At 40.6% G+C, this 22,892-nt stretch overlaps 2 protein-coding genes across 5 annotated transcripts in view; both read left to right on the top strand.

The window, feature by feature from the left end:
- TMOD2 (tropomodulin 2) overlaps positions 1 to 7,491 on the top strand; it is a 56,879-nt gene extending 49,388 nt beyond the window's left edge. For all 4 annotated transcript variants that reach the window (XM_017504627.2, XM_017504626.2, XM_017504625.2 and 1 more), the window contains exons 9-10: positions 570 to 714; positions 2,921 to 7,491. In XM_017504627.2, the coding sequence (XP_017360116.1) occupies positions 570 to 714; positions 2,921 to 2,955 (180 nt within the window). In that variant the 3' untranslated portion in view covers positions 2,956 to 7,491. The remainder of the gene's footprint in view (positions 1 to 569; positions 715 to 2,920) is intronic.
- Positions 7,492 to 21,413: 13,922 nt separating this feature from the next.
- TMOD3 (tropomodulin 3) overlaps positions 21,414 to 22,892 on the top strand; it is an 83,791-nt gene continuing 82,312 nt past the window's right edge. The window contains exon 1 of the mRNA XM_017504623.2: positions 21,414 to 21,616. The gene's annotated coding sequence lies outside the window, so the exon portion shown is untranslated. The remainder of the gene's footprint in view (positions 21,617 to 22,892) is intronic.

Genomic DNA, 22,892 nt, shown 5'->3' with positions numbered 1-22,892 from the left:
AAAAGAAGAAAAAGTACTGGAAATGAATAATGGTAATGGTAATGGTTGTACAACACCGTGATTGTACTAAATGCCACTGAATTGTACACTTGAAATGGAAAAATTTTATGTATATTTTATCACAATAAGTAAATAAGAATTCCCAAGACAAAAAGTAAAAATAAAATAAAAATTTAGTAATTGGATTGGCTGCTATAATATAGTTTTATTATTTTTAAAACACCCTTTGTATAAACCCCAGATACTGGGTTGAATTCAAAACACCAAATATTAGTTTTGCTTTCATTTTAATTCTGGAATTATCCTTTTACCTTCATAAACAATTTGCTTAGTTTTTTTCAGCTATAGGACACCAGTGAACTCAGCTATCTGTTGGATTTTGCTTCTAGACAAGGAGCAGGACACAAATGACTATAAGAGAAATCATCTCAAGTGACGCCGTCCCTTTCAGTTTGAGACCTTTGCCTCTTTGCCTTTTTGTCTGGCAAGTAGCCATCTTTTTCCTATGCAAGTAACTGTTTGCTTTTCCTTCTTGACCATCTTGTGCACGTGTCTGCATCTGCAACCAGAGGCAGCAGTTGGGAACAGCTGTAGAAATGGAAATTGCCCAGATGCTGGAGGAGAATTCAAGGATCCTCAAGTTTGGATACCAGTTTACCAAGCAAGGGCCACGAACAAGGGTGGCAGCTGCCATCACAAAGAATAATGACCTGGGTAATTCAGCCAAAATATGTGCTGCTAACAATTAGAAGAGCATGAGCATTCACTTCTCCACTTCAGATGCAACATCTCACAGATACCATTCCATTGGCCTCTGATGTCACTCACTTCTTTATATAAAACACATTATTATAATACATGGTCATGGGAGTCTTTGGGGTCCTCACAGTATTTAAGTTTCATTATAGCATTTTCTCAAAAAAAGAAGTTTGTTCTGTTTTCCAGGCAACCTTTGATTTTTGCTTGATTTATTTTGTGTATTTCCTTCTGTTTTACTTACATGTAATCACCTTCTGTTGTTATATGCACCAGAAAATGGGCACAAGGACACTGAGATTACCAATTATGTTTGACTTCTGACTGCTTTCGTACTTAGTTCTAAATATGGATATGTCTGATACTTTGGCACTTTATGTATCATATAAACATGGAGCTACATTATGAAGTTTAAACTCAACAAGTTGCCTTTTCAATTAGCCCCTCTTTAATTTCTCCTGTGGCCACTTTTTGCTGAGGATCCCTGGCATTTCTTCTGTTAGGATGAGGTGGGACATGTACTGGTCAACCATAGCGTAGAAGAATGGAAGTGGGAAAGCTTGGTCTGGGGATATCCCAGCCACCTGGAGCAGCCTGGCAAAAGGACATCTAGGAGCAGACATCCATTGGCAAGTGGTCAGTCAGTCAACAGCAGGCTTCAATCCCCAGTTTGAGATTCAGGGTTAGAATGCCAGATCTTGGACAGAGAAACTGGGCAAGGCGTTCCACCAGGTACAGTGCTGGCTTCAAGGAAGACTCAGATAGTGGGCAAGATAGAAGCTAAAGTTTAGACTGCAAAGGGGCAAATAAAGGTTAGTATCCAATTCCTTGTCCAGACATGCTTTGCCAAGACCCTGAGGCCCAGGCAAGGTGCAGTGTGTGGCATCAGGAGGCTGGCTGGACATGTGACGGTGCTTATCTGGGAGGAGCACAGGGTGAGGCCAAGGGGCAGACAGGCAAATAGGGATTTGGGGAACAGTGGAGGCAGCTGTCAGAAGGCCACCTAGGAAAAGCACACTGGGTCCACAATAGAACAACATAGAGACCAAAGCAAAAACAGGCAAAACGGCCGGGTGCAGTGGCTTACTCCTGTAATCCCAGGACTTTGGGAGGCCAAGGTGGGCGGATCATGAGGTCATGAGATGGAGACCATCCTGGCCATGGTGAAACCCCATCTCTACTAAAATAAAAAAAAAAAAAGTAGCCAGGCATGGTGACACATGCCTATAGTCCCAGCGACTCAGGAGGCTGAGGCAGGGGAATCACTTGAATGATGATGCCACTGCACACCAGCCTGACGAAAGAGCAAGACTCCGTCTCAAAAAAAAAACAGACAAAATGAGAGGTCTGAAGGAAATGGACAGGGCAGCCTACAACCAAGTAGCAGCAACTGTGGACAAGAGCTTTTGTCGAATTTCCCACAGCCTAGGCAGGATTAGGCTGGGCTATTTAAAGTGGAGAGTTAGAGCAAGGCCACAGCCAGGGCACCTTTTAGTCAAATCCAGGAAGGTTTGAGTAGCCCTCTTCTCAGTAACCAGGAGAGCCTGCAGTTGAGGAGGTAAAAGGTGGAAGAAGAGGGTTGCAGGAACTGGGAAACAGGCAGTCTAGGTACCTTCTTTGATCCTAAATACCAGGTTAAAAGAACATTAATCTCTGAGTTTGCTTGCCATCTGAATCACACCTTCCTTGTAGGTTGATACTTAGGAGTTTTTATTTAGAAGACTTTTTGAAACTTTGAACTATTTGCAGCTCCTTCCAGACTTCAACCCATAATCAGAATTAAAAAATTGATTGTGTTAATCTAAAGAGTTAGTTAAAGCCAGTTGGTGATGGAGTTGCAAATGCCGTGGATAAATGACCATGAAAACATGTCAGCGTGCACTGTTTCATGGGTTTCTTCTGGAATTTCTACCCCATAGAAATGGGAAGGTTCTAACACTCAAGTTCTCAACTATCAGACATATCTGTATTTAAACGTAAATTCCACCAGACACTAGATTATTTTATCATTTCCATTCATTGTCATGGTTAGTTGAGTATTAAAATTTAGATAACTTTATTCTCAAGTGTGTGAGATTGTCATTTTGTGTGATTAATGTTGTTTATCTGGAATTTAAGGAATATTTCTTCAATTTGTCTTTTTTTTCCTTTCTTTCTTACCTAGTTCGTAAGAAGAGAGTTGAAGCAGACCGAAGGTAAACTTCCTCAGGGAGAGGTGAAGTTTCACTGTTGTGTGGCCATTGAAAAACAAAAACTCTTCTTCTTCCCCATCAGGACCATTGTATCGAAGTTTGTTTATTTCCGTTAACCACATAACTAATAATTTAATTGTTATTCTTTTTTAGTGCTACTTATTTATCTTGGATTTTGTAATATATACAATTGTTTTATTTGCTCATGGGCACTTCTGGCAACTTGAGAAATGGACTGATGCAGCTTTTAGAGAATGACAACGTGGAAAATGAATTTAACCACTTTCTTATTGGGTTGTCTTGCTTTCTTACATGAGCTTTTTTTTTAATCACTGAAAGGAATTTAGTGTATAATATGTGTTTGTAACTGTGATTATGATAGAGGCCTATCTCTGTTTACATGCATAGCTTTGAGTTAGGCTAAATATATCAGAAGTGTTCTGCTGAGCACATAAGAAGTTAGTATTGCCAATGTTTCACTGGGTGTGAAAATGTGACCAATTTAGCACAAATCCTCTCTTCCACAAAAATCAATAAATGCACATGCCCTGTTGATTGGAGATCAGTAGTGTCATCTGCATAAAGCAAGACAACATTACGACACTTTAACACAGTATTAGCAAAGAAGCCTATTTATTACCCCACAAATGTAGCTTCAAGCCAGACTCATGTAGCAAAATGAATTAGCACACTTACTTTTACTGACTATTCAACATAATTGAATCTTTAACATGGCTTTAAAGAATAACTATTTACAAAGCTATTTTAAAGTTTTTCAAACGTGATAGAAATTTTCTAAATTTTAGTAAGAGAGAGGCTTTTAAAACAGTACATTCCTGAATGAAACAATAATAATTGTGTCTTAAGGTTGTCTGATGCACATGATTGGATTTGTTTGGTAGATTTTAGAAACATTTATTGCTCTGCCTTTAGTGTAACAAGATCACAGGATGAAATATGAATATTCAGGTTAATTATCTAGATTTATGTCCGCATGGCATGATCCATCCAGCCATTTGCAAACATCAGGAGAAAAATGTGAATTATCATTTATCCAGATGATGTCATCTCAAGAACAAAGCCTGTGTAAGTACAACTGAGATGGTTGCATTGTAGCATGCATTTATCTTTTGATATAGTTGTGTAACAGTGCAATGCTAAACTAAGGAAGCAGGTGACTGCAGCCTTTGGCTCAAGCTTACCACTCTGATAACTGTCAGTGCCTGAAGTTGTGATTGGTGACATTCTGACACTGCCCAAGGCAACTCACCCTCTATTCCTCCTTTCTCCCCTCCCTTCCAATTAATTGTTCTTTTTTCTACTTTTCTCTGTAGTTTTTTGCTAAACAAATTCCAGAATTTGTTTAGTAACTGAGTATTCTTGAGTTGCCTCATAGCAATAAAACAAGTGAATGGGAAAATAATTAGTATATTATTCTGTTTAGCTTGTAAAATACATGGAATCTGTTTAAGATAGCCTTTGTAAAATTGCACATTTACTTATAATTATCACATCTGTGTCTCTGAAGTCCTTTGAAACATCTCATTTTCTTGAGAATTTTTTAATTTTTGAGGACACAGTAAGCAGAATATTCTAACACATTTGACCCCTAAAAAAACCTTTAATTAGTTTATGGCTTAATCTTCCTATCTATTTAAAAAACGTAGTAAATACTGTTTTATAATTTTCAGTCTGATTTTTCCTTCCTTTTCACCCATTTAGGTGAGATCTGTTGGAGTCAACTTGTACAGGCTTGCCAATTGTTATATTTTCAAGAATTTTGCAAACTGGTTCAGTACAGCCAGTATTTAAAATTAAATGATGTGCACTTACAATTGAAGGAATTATATTAAGAACAAAAGTAACAAATACTGTACTCAAAAATCTTACATTTTACTGTTTTCTAAGCTCTTAAGATTATTTACATCTAGTAGGTGTGTATGTAGAAATACTACCTAATAATATGCTACTGAACATCTCCTCTCAACTCCATGTTCACTACCTTCTTGGTATTACAGTGACCTGAAATTGGCCATGGTGGAAACATTTATACCACAGAAGTTAGCAATATGTAAGAAATTAGGGCTTTCTCCCCATCGAGATTGCTTGTTGATAAACATTCATCAGTACACCACTGGATGAAATTATAAATTTTTTTTACACATATGTTTTGCTTACCATGTTGCCAAAGGGAAGAACATTTATCTTAGGTGTCTTTTCTCCTCTTTGGATTTGATATAAACCTATTTAAGTGCTGAGTCCCTGACCTGCCTGTCCAAGTAAGCCTTTTTCCTTTCTGTTCTCACTCTCTTTCTTGCCTTCACCCTTAAAATCCTGGACCCTACAGAGCATTCCTTGCAGCCCCAAAGTGCTGTGGACTGGGGGCTAAAGCAGTTGTTGGCAAACTCTGGCAGAAAGCAAGAAAAAAAAATTCAGAATTCAATCATGGCTGTTTCTTTTGTACAAGCAGTTGTTGATAGTATTAAAGTAAGATAATGGAACATTTTCAAAAATATACCACTGTTTTTAGCTTATAAAATACTTGGGTTGCATGCAACAGTCTATGAAATCAAATGTTTATTACTAATCAGTTTGTTTTATTATTACCTGTGTTTTAAAATGGCTTGAAAGGTGACATTTCCATGAGTATGCACATATTGATGATAATCCTTAGAAAATCATACATTTGAGGACCATATTCAACATTTAATTAGCCTAGGACTTCATCTCCCTGTCTGCCCAAAGTGTGGAAGTGGTAGCTCTTTCATGATCATGGGCACAGTTAATCCTTTGCTATCCATTGTGATGGGGCATAATGTATATAAAATATTTTTCTATGTATTTGTTTTGCCAGATAGTATGTCAAGATATTTCGCATTACCTGGATAACTGATTGAAGAGAGATAACTTCTCCCCAGGCCTATCTCCCTCCCCCTTCTAGAGTTGTGCAGGTCCACTTTAAGTGTAAAATCATTCATCTGGACTTGTGGGCTCATATCACCAACATCAATCATGGCATACGTAGATGAGTTTTAGGAGATTAACTTTAGAAGTCTAGAAATCATGTGATTAGTTCAGCACTGCAGCTCCCCATCTGCTTATAGTGTATAACTAGAAGCTCTTTCATCCTCATCAGCATGGTTAAAGACTTAGTTTCTTTCATCTTTGGAGGATATAATGTAAATAAGTGTTGTGTGTGTGTGTGTGTGTGTGTGTGTGTGTATTGTCAAATATCTAACTAGGTATTTGGCTACATCTGGACAATTGATTGAAGGGAGATGCTCTCTCTGCAGTCCTCTTCCCTTGTCCTTTTTAGAATTGCTGCAGGCCCAAGTTAAATATGAAATTACTCCCTAGAGTTTGTAGTTTATATTACCAACCACCACATTTTATAGCTATGTAAAGGATGACTCTTAGGAAATAAATATTAGAAGCCTAGAAATCATTTAGTTGTTTTAGCACCAAATCTATCCATTTGCCTAATGTATTGAACATTCCATCCTCATCGACATGATTAAGCCCCTTTCTTCCATCTTTGTAGGGCACATTGTATATAAATATTTTGTACATAAAGATCATCAAATACTGTAATGAGGTATTTGGCTTCATCTGGAAAATTGATTGGAGGGAGCTGCCATCTCCCAGACCTGCTTCCCTCATCCCTGTCCAAGTTACTGCAGGCCCAGGTTAGAAGATTAACAACCTGGAGGGGCATGCAGTTCATCTTACAATGAAAGCCCATACTCATTTAAAAACTTAGAAATCATCCCAGTGCCTGTACTCCTCGAACCAATTTCTGTAAGGGAAGACTGGCACACCAGCCCAAAAGAACAGGTGCTTCTCTTCTGACAGAAACATGGCCCCTGACAGGGCACCAGCATTAGGTAAACCAATGTTCTCCGAATAGCTGCCATAAGAACGTTTCAGATGCTCAAACTGAAAACTCTTAAAACCAATATTAAGCATCAGCATGCTTTAAGTGTAAGATAGCCCTTTGGAATTTACAAACACATGTGCAGATATTTCCTTGTTCACAGATGTGATGTACTCAGCCCTCTCCTAGGCACTATGAAGGAGACAGAGGAAGTATAAAAATTCTGGACTAATGTAATTGTATATGTGCGTCTGGGGTTGGGGAGTAGACTGATTGCCTTTTTTTCAAAGAGCATCCCATGTTTAATTCAAGTATGTATAGCATTAGCAAAAATGGGCAGAGGGCGGGAAGTTGAGAATACTAGGTTCTGTGCTATGTTACGTGTATTTATTAGAACCGTTTCTGGAGTCAGGTTTTAAGTCATGATCCTGAAGCTTCCTTCCCCTCTTCCACTAGCCATGCAATAATAGGTGTTTTCATTTTAATGAGCAGAGAACTAAGAGGAAAAGTCCTAGCTCTGCTTCCCATTAGCAGCTTCCCTTTACCTTCCCTTATTGCTTTCATCTCAAATGTCTCTGCTACTCAACCAATCCTAAAGCTAAAGTACTGAAATGCACACAAAGGAAAGGTGTGAGAGTGCTTGGAAGCATCCCACTGAGCCTACTGGATGAAAATCACACGATAGGGCCTCCTGTTGTAATCAACTGGCCAGAGAAAAGCGCCAAGAACTTCAAGGATATTATTCATTGCTTTCTTGCTCCCCAGCACTAGATCAGAGTGTATTTTACTCTGTGGTTCAGGAGTTAAGAAGTTGAAGAGCTGACCGAGGTGGGGAAGGAGGATGGAAATTAAAGGTTTACATTTGTTTAATGGCAGAACTGAGATTTGCTCAGCTTACCTCTTTCCCATTGTCTCTAACAGCAATGATTGAATAATCAGCAGACCAATGGAAGACGAGTTGCAAGTTGTATATTTGTAACCTGACTCTGGGTTCTGCTCTAGGAACAGTCCATGTTTTAGAGGTTTGCCGGTTGGGATACATTGTTGACTTGGGGGAGGGTGAAGGAGAGAGCTGACCACATAGACATAGAAAAGAGTAACTAACTAGATTTTCCTCTGATCTCTTCCATGGTAGTCATTCTGAGCACATTGGCCCAGCTGGTTGGTATGGTGAAGGGGCATCGTACTAACAGATTTGGAGACTGAATCCTTATCCCATCACCAACACTTAGCAGGTATATGATCATGGGCAATTCATTTAATTGCCTGCCAATTATAGACAATATAGGGGAAAGAGCACTGGATTTGGAGTCAAGAAACCTGGACACTTGGCTCCATGCTTCCTTAGCTGGGTAACTTTGGGCAAGCCACTTGGTCTCTCAAAGCCTAAAGTTCTTCAGCTATAAAATGGGAATAATATCTTCACTAACTACCTCACAGAATTGTAAGAATATAATGAGATATTTGGATAAACACACTATGTATACTGGAAAGCACTGTACAAATGTGAGAGATCAGTTTTATTATCAAATCGCTGTTTCCCACTGCCTCTTGAATCAGTTTTATTCTGACTGACAATTACATCTTCCTCATCTTTTGGAGTATGGGTAATTGAGGTACAGGTGTGTCATCGGGGACTGCAATTATTTCAGCTCCCACGTAGCGCTGAGAGAGGTGGTTGATGGGCGGTGCAAGTTAGATACAGTGATGTACATGGTAGGACATTTTCCTGGGTCACTTTGACAGTACCTTGGGAAATTGTCAGAATCCTTGCAGAGGGCCTAGGGTGGGCACAAGGGAGAAAGCAAACAGTTGACTAAGAATTGAGGGGAGGGTCTGGGGCACAACTGCCCTCCTGTCACTGCTGCTTGTGGGAGAGGCTAAGACTTCGGGTATGACTGGAGGCTGGGGAGAGAAGAGTGTCCTTAGGGCTTCAAGAATTTTCATGCCTAGCAACTGAGTAACAGGCACTAGTTCTGATAGATTGTGAAGGGGAGAAAGCGCCACCTGTTTTGAGATCAGCTCTCCAGGGCAGCAGCTGCCTTGTTATCACCAGCAACCTTAGCCCTGGTCAGAGGTATTTCTGACAAGAAAGGTTTTGAAGCATGGCCTCCAAGGACTTTCATAAGCTCTTGGAGGCAGGACTGTGTCTCATCCATCTTTGTATCTTCAGTACCATCTCGTAAGGTGCCTTGTACATAGTAGGTGCTTAATGAACAAATGTTGCTTGAATTTAGCTGACGTCCAGCCCCACAGAGTTATGCTCCATTTGCCACCGCGTGATATTTTGGGGAAACAATACTAATTTGGATGCCAGCTGTATGTCACTTTGGGCAAGACTCTCCATCTACCTTGACTTCATTTCATCTGTAAAATGGAGTGGATTAATTGTTCCCTAAAGTCCCTTCCGCTCCAATACTCGACAAGCCTGTGATTCTAAATCATTTCCATTGCCTCTGAACATGGTTGAGTAATGCCTCCTCTGCAGTTCCGTTCTCTCCAGGAGGCTTTGTTCAGAGGAGGTCTGACTATGCCACAACCAGTTCTTTACTGTCTTTAAAATACTTCTGGATGAGCGGCATTTTATGAAACAATATTTTAAAATATATACTATTTAGGCCGGGCGTGGTGACTCATGCCTATAATCCAGCACTTTGGGAGGCCAAGATGGTGGATCACCTGAGGTCAGGAGTTCAAGACCAGCCTGGCCAACATGTTGAAACCCGATGTCTCCTAAAAATATAAAAATTAGCTGGGCGTGATTGTAGGCACCTGTAATCCTGGATACTCGGGAGACTGAAGCAGGAGAATCACTTGAACCTGGAACGTAGATGTTACAGTGAGCCGAGATCATGCCACTGCACTCCAACCTAGGCAACAAGAGCGAAACTGCATCTCAAAAATAATAATAATAAATAAAATTAAATATATACTATCTTGCTCCTCAGAACCAGTGGGGAAGGAGAGGAGGGAAGGCAAAGAAACTGAGCACAGTCAACACAGCATTTTTTTGTAGGCTCTTATTTAAAGAGAGAGAGAGAGAGAGAGAGAGAGAGAGTGTGTGTGTGTGTGTGTGTGTGTGTGTGTGTTTCTGAGCACATATTAACTGGGAAACAGAGAAAATCCAATCAGAAGTATACTGTGCAATTGAGAGAGGCTGGCCCAGGATTTAAAACTTACTTTCGGTAATCTGTGAGTAGATAGGAATCAACCATATGGTGAAATAAGATCAATAGGAAATATGCTTTTGGAGGAATTTTTATTTTAGTACCAAATGTTGCCAGTGACAATCTTCAGTTAAGAAAGAAGTTATTCTGACCCAAAATTCTTACCTCTCCCACTTTGGTTTAAAAACAAAAACCCTTATATACATGGAATAATTATATTTTAATTAAGCCTTTATCTTAGTTTCATTTTCATCTATTGAAAGAAAATGAATAAGCAGCATTTTTCATTGCACTTAAAAATGTAAAGTACCTGCATGCCACTAATCTGGAACACTTTACCAGTTCAGATGCCTGTAATGTGTGATTTTATGTGTCTCTGTGTTGTATTGAAGAGAACAAAGGAAATAATACTTTGTAAACTGTTTAAACAACTGCTTAAACTTCTATTGGCAACATTTCTTGGGCTAAGCAGTTATTGAAAACTCCTGTTTTATTTTCATTTGAAAGTTCAATCAAATCAAGACTAGTATATTCATTAAGGAATTAAAGACTAATTTGCTTATTAAATGTGAAGTTGAACTTTGTGTGGAAAGTAAATGTGTGATAAAGCAAAATGTATAAAGTTTGAAATATTATACTTTTACCCTGATAATTATTCAGGACCCGAGTTGGCCCAAATAGGTGCAATTTTTAATCCCTTAAAATTAGCCAGCCAGACTTATTGCTAAGGTAAATGTAAACTGTTTTAATTAAGATCTTTCTGCTTTCAAAGATATAATGTATCTATTTGTGTCAGGAATGATATTTCAAAATGAAAATGTAAACAATATTGGGAATTAATAAACTTTCCTTTCAAAGTAAAAGTAAAGACTGGTTTTATATGACTAATTTTTAGATAGAGTCTTTCCTTAAAACAAATGTTTGGCATCATGTTCTTAGATGAGCATATTTGCAGAAAGAGTTATAAAATGCCCTTTTATGAAGAAACAGACAACCACAAGTAGCCATAACATGTAAATAACTTGTTATCACACAGAAATGTACACATTTGGCTAAACAGTTAAAAATTTGTTAGAATGAATGGGAACAGGAATACAGAAAGCCCAAACAGATCAACTATTTTACCCTGAATTTTTTTACTAACTTTGGATTTACATTATTATTCTTTTTAAAGCTCTTCTCGTAATTTGTAATACTGAATACTAAAAATGAAGTTATGTTTTGTAAAGGTTTCACCCTGGAAAAACAGGAAAACTCTTCTTCCTCCCCTTCTGCTGAACTCTGTCCCAACTCTTTGACCCTTGGATTTCTTAGTTTAGGCTAATAAGGTTCAGCTGAGAAGGCTAAAGGGCCCGTGTCTAATTTCTGTATTTGCTGTTTCATACCTTGTCTTGCACAAGGAAGTATAGTAATTATTTTGCTTAAAAGATGTTCCCTTTTAGCCTATTGGGTTATAATAAATAGTTACAAGTGTGCACCCTGGGGTCATACTTGCCGGTTCAAATCTCACTTGTATTAGTTACATGAACTTGTGCAAATTACCAACCCCCAGCTTCTTCCTCTGTAAAGTAGGAACAATTATAGCATTATTCACAGTAGTACTAGTGTGCAGATTGATGTGTAAAAACACTTAGAACAGTACCCAGCATATAGAAGTCACTTGGAATTTCTAAAATCTAACCTAAATAAACATCCATGTGAAACAGGAAACGTTTCCTTGTCCCCTCTTGCAAAGCATGCAATAGGGGTGTGGCTTGCTTCTTCAGTGCCCGGCTGCTCAAACCTGTAGGGAAGCACACAGACCGGGAGGCTATGGGGCTTCGACCCCAGGCAATGTCTAAGGGTGAATGTTTACCGATGAAGCCCAGTGGGCATGTGTTGCAGGGTGTTCTCTTAGTTTGCCGCCTATAGGCGGCTTGTATTAACCAACTCAGTTAGAACCTCTCCCTTGCCTCAAGAACAGAAGGATTTCTGTATCCTGGGTTCTTGCCTTGGTGTACCGGAAGAATTGGAACACATGTGGGCTTGATGAATGCAAAGTTTTATTGAGTGGAGGGAGCTCTCTGCAGATGGAGCTAGAAGGGAGATAGTTTTCCCTTGGAGTTGGGCTGCTCCACCGGCTCTCCTCCAACATTTCACCCTATCAAACACTTCCTCTAAGTATAGGAGGTTCCATTGGGGCTGGGAGTGGGCCTTTAAAAACTAGCATATCTCTCCATCAACACTATCTAACTATCTACTTTAGTGGAGTTTTTTTTTTTTTTTTCCCTGAGATGGACTCTTGCTCTGTCACCCAGGCTGGAGTGCAATGGTGTGATATCAGCTCACTGTAACCTCTATCTCCCAGGTTCAAGCAATTCTCCTGCCTCAGCCTCCCGAGTAGCTGGGACTATAGGCAGGTGCCACCACACTTGGCTAATATTTTGTATTTTTAGTAGAGGCGGGGCTTCACCATGTTAGCCAAGATAGTCTCAATCTCCTGATCTCGTGGTCCACCTGCCTCAGCCTCCCAAAGTGCTGGGGTTACTAAAGAAATTTTTGTGCACCCAGCCTATCAAAAATTTATTTAGTAAATACCCAGCAAGCTCAGGAAACCAAAGCAAAAATGGACAAATGGGATCACATCAAGTTAAAAAGCTTCTGCATAGCAAAAGATCAAATCAACAAAATGAAATGACAACCCACAGAATGGGAAAAAAATATTTGTAAACTACCCATCTGACAAGGAATTAATAACCAGAATATTTAACAACTCTATAGGGAAAAATTTAATAATCTGATTTTAAAATGGGCAAAGGATCTAAATAGACATATCTGAAAGAAGACATATGAATGGCAAATATGCATATGAAAGTGCTGAACATGACTGATCATCAGAGAAATGCAAATCAAAACTGCAATGAGATACCATCTCATCCCAAGTGACAGGCAATAGCTTTTTTCCAACTGACAGGCAATAAGAAATGCTGGTGAGGATGTGAAGCAAAGAAACCTTCATACGCGTTAGAAATGTAAATTAGTACAACCACTATGAAGGACAGTTTGGAGGTTCCTCAAAAAACAAAACAGGTCAAGCACAGTGCCTCACACCTGTAATCCCGGCTCTTTGGGAGGCTGAGGCAGGAGGATCACTTGAGCTCTGGAGTTTGAGACCAGCCTGGGCCACAGAACAAGACCCCATCTCTACAAAAAACAAATTTTTTAAATTAGCCGGGTGTGGTGGTGGCATATGATTGTGGTCCCAGCTACTCGGGGGCTGAAGTAGAAGGATTACTTGAGCTCAGGAAGTCAAGACTGCAGTGAGCTTTGATTGCATCACTGCACTGGGCTGTCTGAAAACAAAAACAACAACAACAACAAAAAAAAACCTAAAAATAGAGCTATTATATAATCCAGCAATCCCACTTCTAGATATATAATCAAAAGAAAAGAAATCAGTATATTTATACTAAAGAGGTACCTTTTTATTTTTTTTTTGCCACAGAGTCCTACTCTGTCACCCAGGCTGGAGTGCAATGGTGCAATCTCGGCTCACTGCAACCTCCACCTCCTCAGTTCAAATGATTCTTCGGCCTCAGCCTCCTGAATAGCTGGGATTACAGGTGTCTGCCAGTATGCCCAGCTAATTTTTGTATTTTTAGTAGAAACAGGGTTTCACCATGTTGGCCAACCTGGTCTTGAACTCCTGACCCCAGGTGACCTACCCGCCTCTGTCTCCCAAAGTGCTGGGATTACAGGTGTGAGCCATTGTGCCTGGCCTTATTGAAGAGATATCTGCACTCCCATGTTTACTGCAGCTCTGTTCTCAATAGCCAAGATTTGGAAGCAACTTAAGTGTCCATTAACAGATGAATGGATAAAGAAAATGTGGTACATATACACAATGGAATATTATTCATAACCTATAAAAAAGAATTAGATTCTGTCATTTGCAACAACATGAATGGTACTAGAGGTCATTATGTTAAGTGAAATAAGCCAGACACAGAAAGACAAACTTCACATGTTTTCACTGATTTGTGGGAGCTAAAATTTAAAACAACTGAACCCATGGAAATAGAGAGCAGAAGAATGGTTATCAGAAGCTGGGAAGGGTAGTAGGGGCTTAAGGGGGAAGTGGGAATGGTTAATGGGTACAAAAAAATAGTTATAAATAATAAATAAGACCTAATATTTGATAGCACAACAGAGTGACTATAGTCAGTCTGATTTAATTGTACATTTTAAAATAACTAAAAGAGTAGAATTTGATTGTTTGTAACACAAAGAATAAATGCCTGAGGGCATGGATATCCCATTTATCATGATGTGATTATTGAGCATTGCATACCTGTATCAAAGTATCATGTGCCTCATAAATATATACACCTACTGTCTACTCACAAAAATTTTTAAAAAAATTTTTTTAAAAGCTTATGGGAATAAGAAATGCAATGTGTGTACTTAAAAGCCAAATCTGGCGGGGCATGGTGGCTCATGCCTGTAATTCCAGAACTTTGGGAGGCCGAGGCAGGTGGAATGCCTGAGGTCAGGAGTTCGAGACCAGCCTGGCTAACATGGTGAAACCCTGTCTCTACTAAAAATACAAAAAAATTAGCTGGGTGGTGAAACCCCGTCTCTACTAAAAATACAAAAATTAGCTGGGCATGGTGGCACATGCCTGTAGTCCCAGCTACTCCAGAGGCTGAGGCAGGAGAATTGCTTGAACCAGGGAGGTGGAGGTTACGGTGAGCCGAGATTGCACCACTGCACTCCAGTCTGGGTGACAAAGGAAGACTCTGTCTCAAAAAAAAAAAAAATGTAAATCTATCTTAAGTGACATTAGACAAAATGTTTTGGTATTTGGCCAAAAATCTGCTACTTGGCTGTGGCTTTGGGTCTCAGCTTTCAGAATCCCTATTCCAATATTACTTCCATTATCTTTGGACTTTGGAACGGTTGGTGACTATGTTTTCATAGAGGTTATTCATATACCTCATCACTCAAGAATGTCACTGATATGAACAAAGTATGTTATGTAGATTTGTTATTGTATGAATATTCACTTTCAGATGCAAGCAGGTATTCTAGATGTAACCTAAACAAAGACCATCTAACTTGTTTTTTGAAATTCTATCAAAGTGATTAGATGAGTAAAGTGCTATAATAATTGCTGATTCTGACAGATTTTATGTTTAAAATCAATTAAAAACAATCATTAAGGAGGGTAAAAATGAAGAGAGTTTGCTTAATGGGTCCAAAAATACACTTGGAATAAGTGATTCAACAGCACAGGAGGGTGACTGTAGTTATCAATAATGTATTGCATATTTCAAATAGCTGGAAGAGATTTGAAATGTTCTCAACACAAAGAAATAATCAATGTTTGAGTGATGACCAATTACCCTGATTTGATTGTTACACATTGTATTATGTATCAAAATATCACATGTACCCCCATGCATATGTACAATTATAATGTATCAATAAGTATTTAGTAAAAGACAAAAATAAACAATTATTTAAAACTTTCAAGCAAATAGGGAAATAAGCTGACAATTACTACAAATATCAAGAAGAAATGCATTGGCTAGATACCTTAGAAAAAATAATATATCATTTTCAAGCCAATAAATGTTTATAAAAATTTAAATAATACAAGGAGGCTGGGCACGGTGGCTCACGCCTGCAATCCCAGCATTTTTGGGAGGCCGAGGCTGGAGGATCACTTAGGTCAGTAGTTTGAGATCAGCCTGGCCAACATGCAAAACCCCATCTCTACTAAAAATACAAAAATAAGCTGGGAGTGGTAGTGCATGTCTGTAGTCTCAGCTACTCCAGAGGCTGAAGTAGGAGAATTGCTTGAACCTGGAAGGCAGAGGTTGAGTCAGCTGAGATCACGTCGTTGCACTCCAGCCTGGGCAACAGAGCGAGACTCCATCTTAATCAATCAATCAATCAACGAGAAGGAAAGGTAAGCAGCGGTTACATCATATCACAATTCTGGTCTTGGTAGAAATGTTTTGGGTATCTAGCATTTATCATTTAAAGAACTGAATTTAATTCTTAATTAATTCCATTTATGACAGGGATCATAATCATTCACTCACCTCAGCTGAAATTTGGCTTTCTGTAGTGACTGTAGGAGAGTCTAACAATGGACACCACTGGGAAATTATTGCTTCTGCACTAAATGTTAAACTGAACAATTTTAGTACTAACATTTCAAATATTATTAAAATAATATTAAAATTTGGGGATAATATTTTAGGTTTATATGTACATCTCAGAATTTTAGTTTTTACTAGTGATGTTTGTCATCAACTTTGGCTTCAGCTGAAGAGTGACTTATTTTTTGGCCCTTTTGGCATTCGGCTGAAATGTGTATTCAGTGCACCTCTAATGGAAGCAGAATGGGGTTTGAAAATATGGGAAAGGCAAAATTAATTCCAGCTGATGGCATTAGTGACGGTTGAGTGGGGAACAGGCATTTGAGATGGACAGTGAAACAAGAGGAGCCTTCTAACAGGCAGAAATGGGTGATAGAAAAAGGGCATTTCAAGCCAAAGAGTGTGCTTGAATCATTCCTATAAAACTGAATGCTCCCAACCATGATGTTTATCTTCTGTGATTCCTACCTCCCACTGCCACCTCCAAGCTTCCATAATTAAATCCTTACCTTTTGTTTCAAATTTATGTCTGTAGTTCTTCTCAGTTCTCCTTTAAAATACACGTTTTTACGTACACACAAAATATGCTTACATATACCAAAGTATTTCCTAAAGGAACCCTTTGATAACAAGAAAAGTGTTGCTATTATTAATTAGCATATGATGATTCAGTGTGACATGCTTTCTGAGTTACTCTGGCTGGAAGTTTAGATAACACTAATTAGAGCTTATAATATTAGTACATTAAATAGAGTGTCATTTTACCAATCACTTTCACTCTTACCAAACCCTGAACCTAATGGGAACTATACTCTGTCGCTTGTTCAAATATTTTACCTGAAGGTCTCAGATGTGTTCTCTTTGGTGTATTGAACTTCAACTGTTTTCCATTAGTTGAATTGGGTTAAATGCAGAAGGTTGAGTGTGCCATACCAATTCTAGTTCACATCGTTATGTTTCCTTGATTAGGCATTATAGTAGTCAGCTTTTGCTAAGTAACTCTACAGTAACAAATGAACCTAAACTTCAGTTTCCTCTTTGCTCACGTTATATTATGTCAGCTAGTGGCTGAGGCTCTGACCCCCGTGATTTCTTATTCTAGAATCCAGGTAGAATGACCAGCCTCTATTCAGAACATGCCTTTTGGTGGAGGGAAAGAGCAGGCACACTAGCTGAGAAAGGCAATGACTCTTAAAGCTTCCACTCAGAATGGTCAGATTGTCACTTCCACTTATATTTTATTGACCAAAGCAAGATTCATGTTTTTAAACTTTGTGATCACCCAATATGACATTTATCTGAAGAGAGGAGGAAAATCCCATCATGGGATCATAGCCAAGCCTGAAATGCCTACAGGGCAGCACTGGAAGTCACATAGTAGTGGGCAAGCCTGTCTATTCCTCTAGAGGAGAGCAAATATTTGGGAGCAATATTTCAATCTACCACAAGTATTTAAGTGGACTTACCTTTTCACTTATTTATGTAAATATAATTTCCAGGTTTTTCCTGTCTGTTTTCCTCCAAGCATTAGGTTTCCAACTATAAGTGAATAGTAGCAATCCTAAATTGTGCTATTCTTTAAAAAGAGCTCTCTCTCATTTTTCTTTTCTTTTCTTTTTTTTCTTTGAGAAAAAGTCTTGCTCTGTCGCCAGGCATCAGGCTGGAGTGCAGTGGTGCGATCTCTGCTCACTGCAACCTCCGCCTCCCAGGTTCAAGCAATTCTCTTGCCTCAGCCTCTTAAGTAGCTAGGACTACAGGTGCACGCCACTACGCCCAGGTAATTTTTGTATTTTTTTTAGTAGAGACGGAGTTTCACAATGTTGGCCAGGATGGTCTCCATCTCTTGACCTTGTGATCCACCCGCCTTGGCCTCCCAAAGTGCTTGGATTACAGGCATGAGCCATAGCGCCCAGCCTATTTCAGAACTTTCACAGGATCTTATTCTCCTGTCTAGTCAACCCTCTTGCTGCTGGAGTTTATAGCTGAATTAGGTCACTGGCTGGCATTTACAGGTGAACCTTCTGGTTCTGTGTCCCAAGATTAGGAGACAGAGGGAAGAATGCAACATTCATTTATTTACAAATATTTATTGAATACTTACTGTGTGCTGGCAGTATTGAAGATGCTAGGGGGATGGAGGAGTAAACACAGCAAAGCTTGTTGAGCTTCCACTAAGGAAACAAGAAATATGATGTTAGGTTGTAAAAGTGCTATGAAGACAAGTAAAGACAGGAGAGAATGACAGGGTAAGAAGATAAGAGGAAGCCTTTCAGAGGTGGCATTTGAGCAGAACTTTCATTAAAATGAGGGCATCAGCCAGAAGCAGCTGTGAGGAAAATCATTCTCCTGCATAGCATGAAGACTCTGAGATGGGGAGAAACTTGGCAGGATTAAGAACCCTCAAGGAGGCCAGTATGACTGGAGTCAGAGAGAATACGTGGCAGGAAACAAAACAATCAGGTACAGATTTGTAGAGGTGTTAATTTTGGGTTTTATTCTAAATGTGATGGAAGCCATGAATGGTTTGGAGCAAGACGGTGACATGATCTGATTTGTTTTTAAAAGATCACTCTGGGCTGGGCACGGTGGCTCATGCCTATAATCCCAGCACCTTGGGAGACCAAGGTGGACAGATCACCTGAGGTCAAGAGTTCAAGACCAGCCTGGCCAACATGCCTAAACCTTGTCTCTACTAAAAAAATACAAAAATTAGCTGGGCGTGGTGGCAGGTGCCTGTAATCTCAGCTACTAGGGAGGCAGAGGCAGGCAGAATTGCTTGAACCTGGGAGGCAGAGGTTGCAGTAAGCCAAGATCACGCCACTGCACTCCAGCCTGGGCAACAGAGCAAGACTCCATCTCAAAAAAAAGGTCATTCTGGCTGCTAATATAGAGAATATGTTATAGCAAAGGAGTGGAAAAAGTGAGCAAGGTTCTACCTCTTCAGGGCTATCCAAGACTAAGGTCTTATTCTTAATATCTCTGACCCCATATGTGCTATTCAATGTACACAGATTTAAGAGATTCATGTTTATAAGCTTTGTGATTAAAATATGATAATTTATGTCTAAAGAAAAGAAAACATCAAATTGCATTATTTTAGAAAAAGTAACTAAAAATAAGAGGTTTGTTCCTTAGGAAAAACTTGCAATGAATAGCTAAAAGAGAAAATATATTTAGTGTTTGCCTAACAGCCCATAGTGGAAGGTGAGAGAGGAAAAGTGTAATAGATTAAGTCAGTCAATACTGAATAAAAAAACCTCTCCGACCAAAGCAAAAGAGGCCGTATTGCAGAGGAAAGTCCTTCTTAAAATAAACCATATCAGCTGGGTATGGTGGTTCATGTCTATAATTTCAATTCTTTGGGAGGCCAAGGTGGGAGGATTCCTTGAGCCCAGGAGTTCAAGACCAGCCTGGGCAACACAGGGAGACCCTGTCTCTACAAAAATAAATAAATAAATAAAATTAGGTGGGTGTGGTGGCATATGCCTATAGTCCCAGCTGCTCAGGCTACTCAGGTGAGGTTGGAGGATCACTGGAGCCCAGGAGAAAGAAAAGAAAAGAGAGAAAGAAAAAAGAACTTGAGTCAAGAGAGCTGTGTCTCACTTCTGGATCTCCAACTACTGGCTGTGGGACCTTATGCAAATTACTTAACTTTTCCGAGTCTTCATTTTTCATCTATAGAAATGGAGGATACTAGTTTATTATTTATAGAGTTATGAGGATTAGATTAGTTTTGAGGATTAGATGAGATATTATGAAGTGCTGGCCCAAGTGGTTGGTATGTATTATAAATATAAACATTCAGATAAACCTGAATTCTGTAGGAAATTGCTCTCAGAAAGCTGTTTTCTCCAAGAGATTGACCCAAAGATGATATAGAAAATAAAATGCAATGGCCACAAGTCTGAGTGTTGACTGTCCTCTAAGTATTTGCAATTTAGAAGGGTTTTTCCTGGCCAGTGCAGCGGCTTACACCTGTAATCCCAGCACTTTGGGAGGCTGAGGCAGGTGGATCACAAGGTTAGGTGTTCGAGACCAGCTGTACCAATATGGTGAAACCCTGTCTCTAATAAGAATACAAAAAATTAGCCGGGTGTGGCGGCGCATGCCTGTAATCCCAGCTACTGGGGAGGCTGAAGCAGGAGAATCGCTTGAACCCGGGAGGCGGAGCCTGCAGTGAGCTGAGATCTTGCCACTGCACTCCAGCCTGGCTACAGAACAAGACTCCGTCTGTTGGGGGCGGGGAAGCAGAGTTTTTTTTTCTTTAAAAAAACCAAACCATCAGTGATCTCCGTTGCTGAAATTATGGGTGGCAGTTGCATGAAATTTCCAGACGTTTACCTAACCTAGGGTGTCCCCTCCTCTGAGGGGAAAAAGTAGATGCCAGGAGAGGTTTAAACCATTAAGTGGCTCCCATACTGGGTGTAGCTGGAATGTACCTCAAGCAGGCAAGTCGGTCTACTTCCTTGGCTGTATTTTTGAAAGATGTGTCAAAGTTTAGCATTACTCCTGGGATTGTCTGCTCCTGAAGAGCAGGTCAGGAAAATTTCCAGTAAGCGACTAAATGAATAAATGGAAAAATATCGTAGTTCCCTATAGTCAGAGCGTCGCACAAAAGGCAGCGATTACATAGGCCACTATCAAACAGTCCTCTGAGAGGTTCCCACACTCTTCCTCTTCCCTCTAGACTACCCGTCTGCCCCAATCCCTCCCTTGAGCAGCCGCTTCTGTTTTTTCTCCCACTCACAGCAGCCAGCCCCACCGCCTAGTGTAGAGCTTGAAGATGGAATGGGAAGACAGGATAGGCAGAAACTGCCCTGCAATAGTTGCGACATCATCCCCGGTTGCATACCTAAGGAAACCACTAGGGTCACCACACCCTGGAGAGGACATCCGCATGATTTATGCCTCGCTTGGGCTTTAGCTTTTATTCCTTTACTTTTGCATAACTGTCATGACCAGTTTAAAAGGCCCATTGTCATGTTCTTGCATTAACAACGAAGGCTGCGATGCAAGCCCTGCCGTGTATGCTTCTTTACAAAAGGTCAAAGTAAAAAAGAAATCTTTACCGAAGAGCCTCTAGATACTATTTCCAGCTTCCGGGAAGCCCACAGTAGGTATCTCCACGAGTAAAGACCATTGTTTTACACTGGGGTAAGGCTTAGTATTAGCAGTCCCTTCCTGCGTTCTGCCCATTGTAAAGACTAGGGTGAGCGCTGAGCCTCGCCCTCCTCGCTCCAACTACAACTCCCCGAATGCTCCGCGGCTGGGAGTGCGCACGCGCGTCAGCGGTGGAGGCGGAACCGCGGCACCGACGGGCGGTCGAGTGAGGGAGCTGCTGGCGGGTGGGTCTGGCAAGTCCTTGGGAGGCCGAAGCGAGCGGACTGGCGGGTGCTGGGAACCGAGCCTCGACTTGCGGCCGACAGTTTCCGTGGGTTTGTGAAGAAGAGGTCGGCGGCCCCTGCGGGCGCCAGTTAGGTAAGCCCAGCCCGGTGCTTTCCAGGAAGTCCGTCTGCGGGCGCGGGCAGGGAGTCTCACCGGCCATGGTGGCTGAGGAGGGAGAGGTTGCTGCCCGCCCGCCGTCCGGTTCCGGGCTCCTTCCCGACGGGTCGGTCTCGAGGAGCAGGGGCACGCGGGGGCTGCTTCTGCACGAGCAGCCCGAGGCGGGGGACGTGAGGCGCACTGGGCGTCGCCCGTCGTCGCGCGACCCCGGAGTTCCCGGTGAATCACCCGCGGCCCCTCGGCCCGGGTTCGGGACCGGCCCCCACCCCTCTCGCGGAGCCGCCACCTAGTTGGCTCCCTGCACCCCACCCAGCATCGCCGGAGTACGATCGCACGGAGATACCACCGAGCCTCTTTCCAAGGCTTCTGATTGTTGAAAGCTGGGACGGCGGGCGGCGGGTGAGAGGGAGGGAACCAAAACTTAAGGCACACCCTTTTTGTGATTGAAATGTGGCTGCCCTTGCATTCGCCGTTTTGATCTGTCTTAGAATTAAATTCCTAGCTCCCAGGCAGCACAGCTGGATCCGGCTGGGAAGTTTGTGTGTTAGTTTGTTTTGAGGACGTGACTGGGTCATTATATTTTTGCTTGCAGGGGTTACTGTGTTTCCTCCGCAAGCCTGCATTTTGATTACAAACAGAAATGGGAAACAGCCACAGTTTATTTATTTATTTTTAATGTTTAGTTAATAATCAAATTTCTAACTTGCCCTTGGCCTCTTTTAAAACCAAAAGTCATCTGGTAATGAACACAGCAGTAAAAGTTACTCCAGAAGGCCATACTTCAACAGGAAATAAGCCTGTGGAGATTTAAGTTAGGTATGTGCAATCTCCCTTGGTTTGTAACATTTTCATGCAGCTCGTGTCGCCTTTTCTGAGAAACCTTCAAGTTAATTTTTTTGGCTGATTAAATTGATTATTTAATTGGCCCGTCAAAAATATATTAGGTTTGGAAAAATCGCTTTGCCAAGGCTCATTTACTCTTGCTAGTTTCTTCTTCCTAGGCACCTTTTCACTTTTAAGAGTCAGCAATCGTAATAGTTACAGTCCCCTTTCTCTCCAATGAAATGAACAAAACGAATTAAAATGTCCCAATATATTTTGGCTCTTTGAGCTTTCTTTGCTTTTGTAACTCTCAGAATTTTTAGTTTGCTAATCTTTAAAATTAGGTTGTTGGACCAGATAGATGACCCCCAAGATTTTCCCACTCCTAAATATCTCTGGTTGTTTTTTTTGTTTTTTTTGTTTTTTTTTT

The sequence above is a fragment of the Cebus imitator genome, unplaced genomic scaffold (assembly GCF_001604975.1).
Source record: "Cebus imitator isolate Cc_AM_T3 unplaced genomic scaffold, Cebus_imitator-1.0 Scaffold325, whole genome shotgun sequence".
Classification (NCBI taxonomy): domain Eukaryota; kingdom Metazoa; phylum Chordata; class Mammalia; order Primates; family Cebidae; genus Cebus; species Cebus imitator.
The sequence above is the reverse complement of the archived record's forward strand: the minus strand, read 5'-3'. Positions and strand labels throughout refer to the sequence as shown.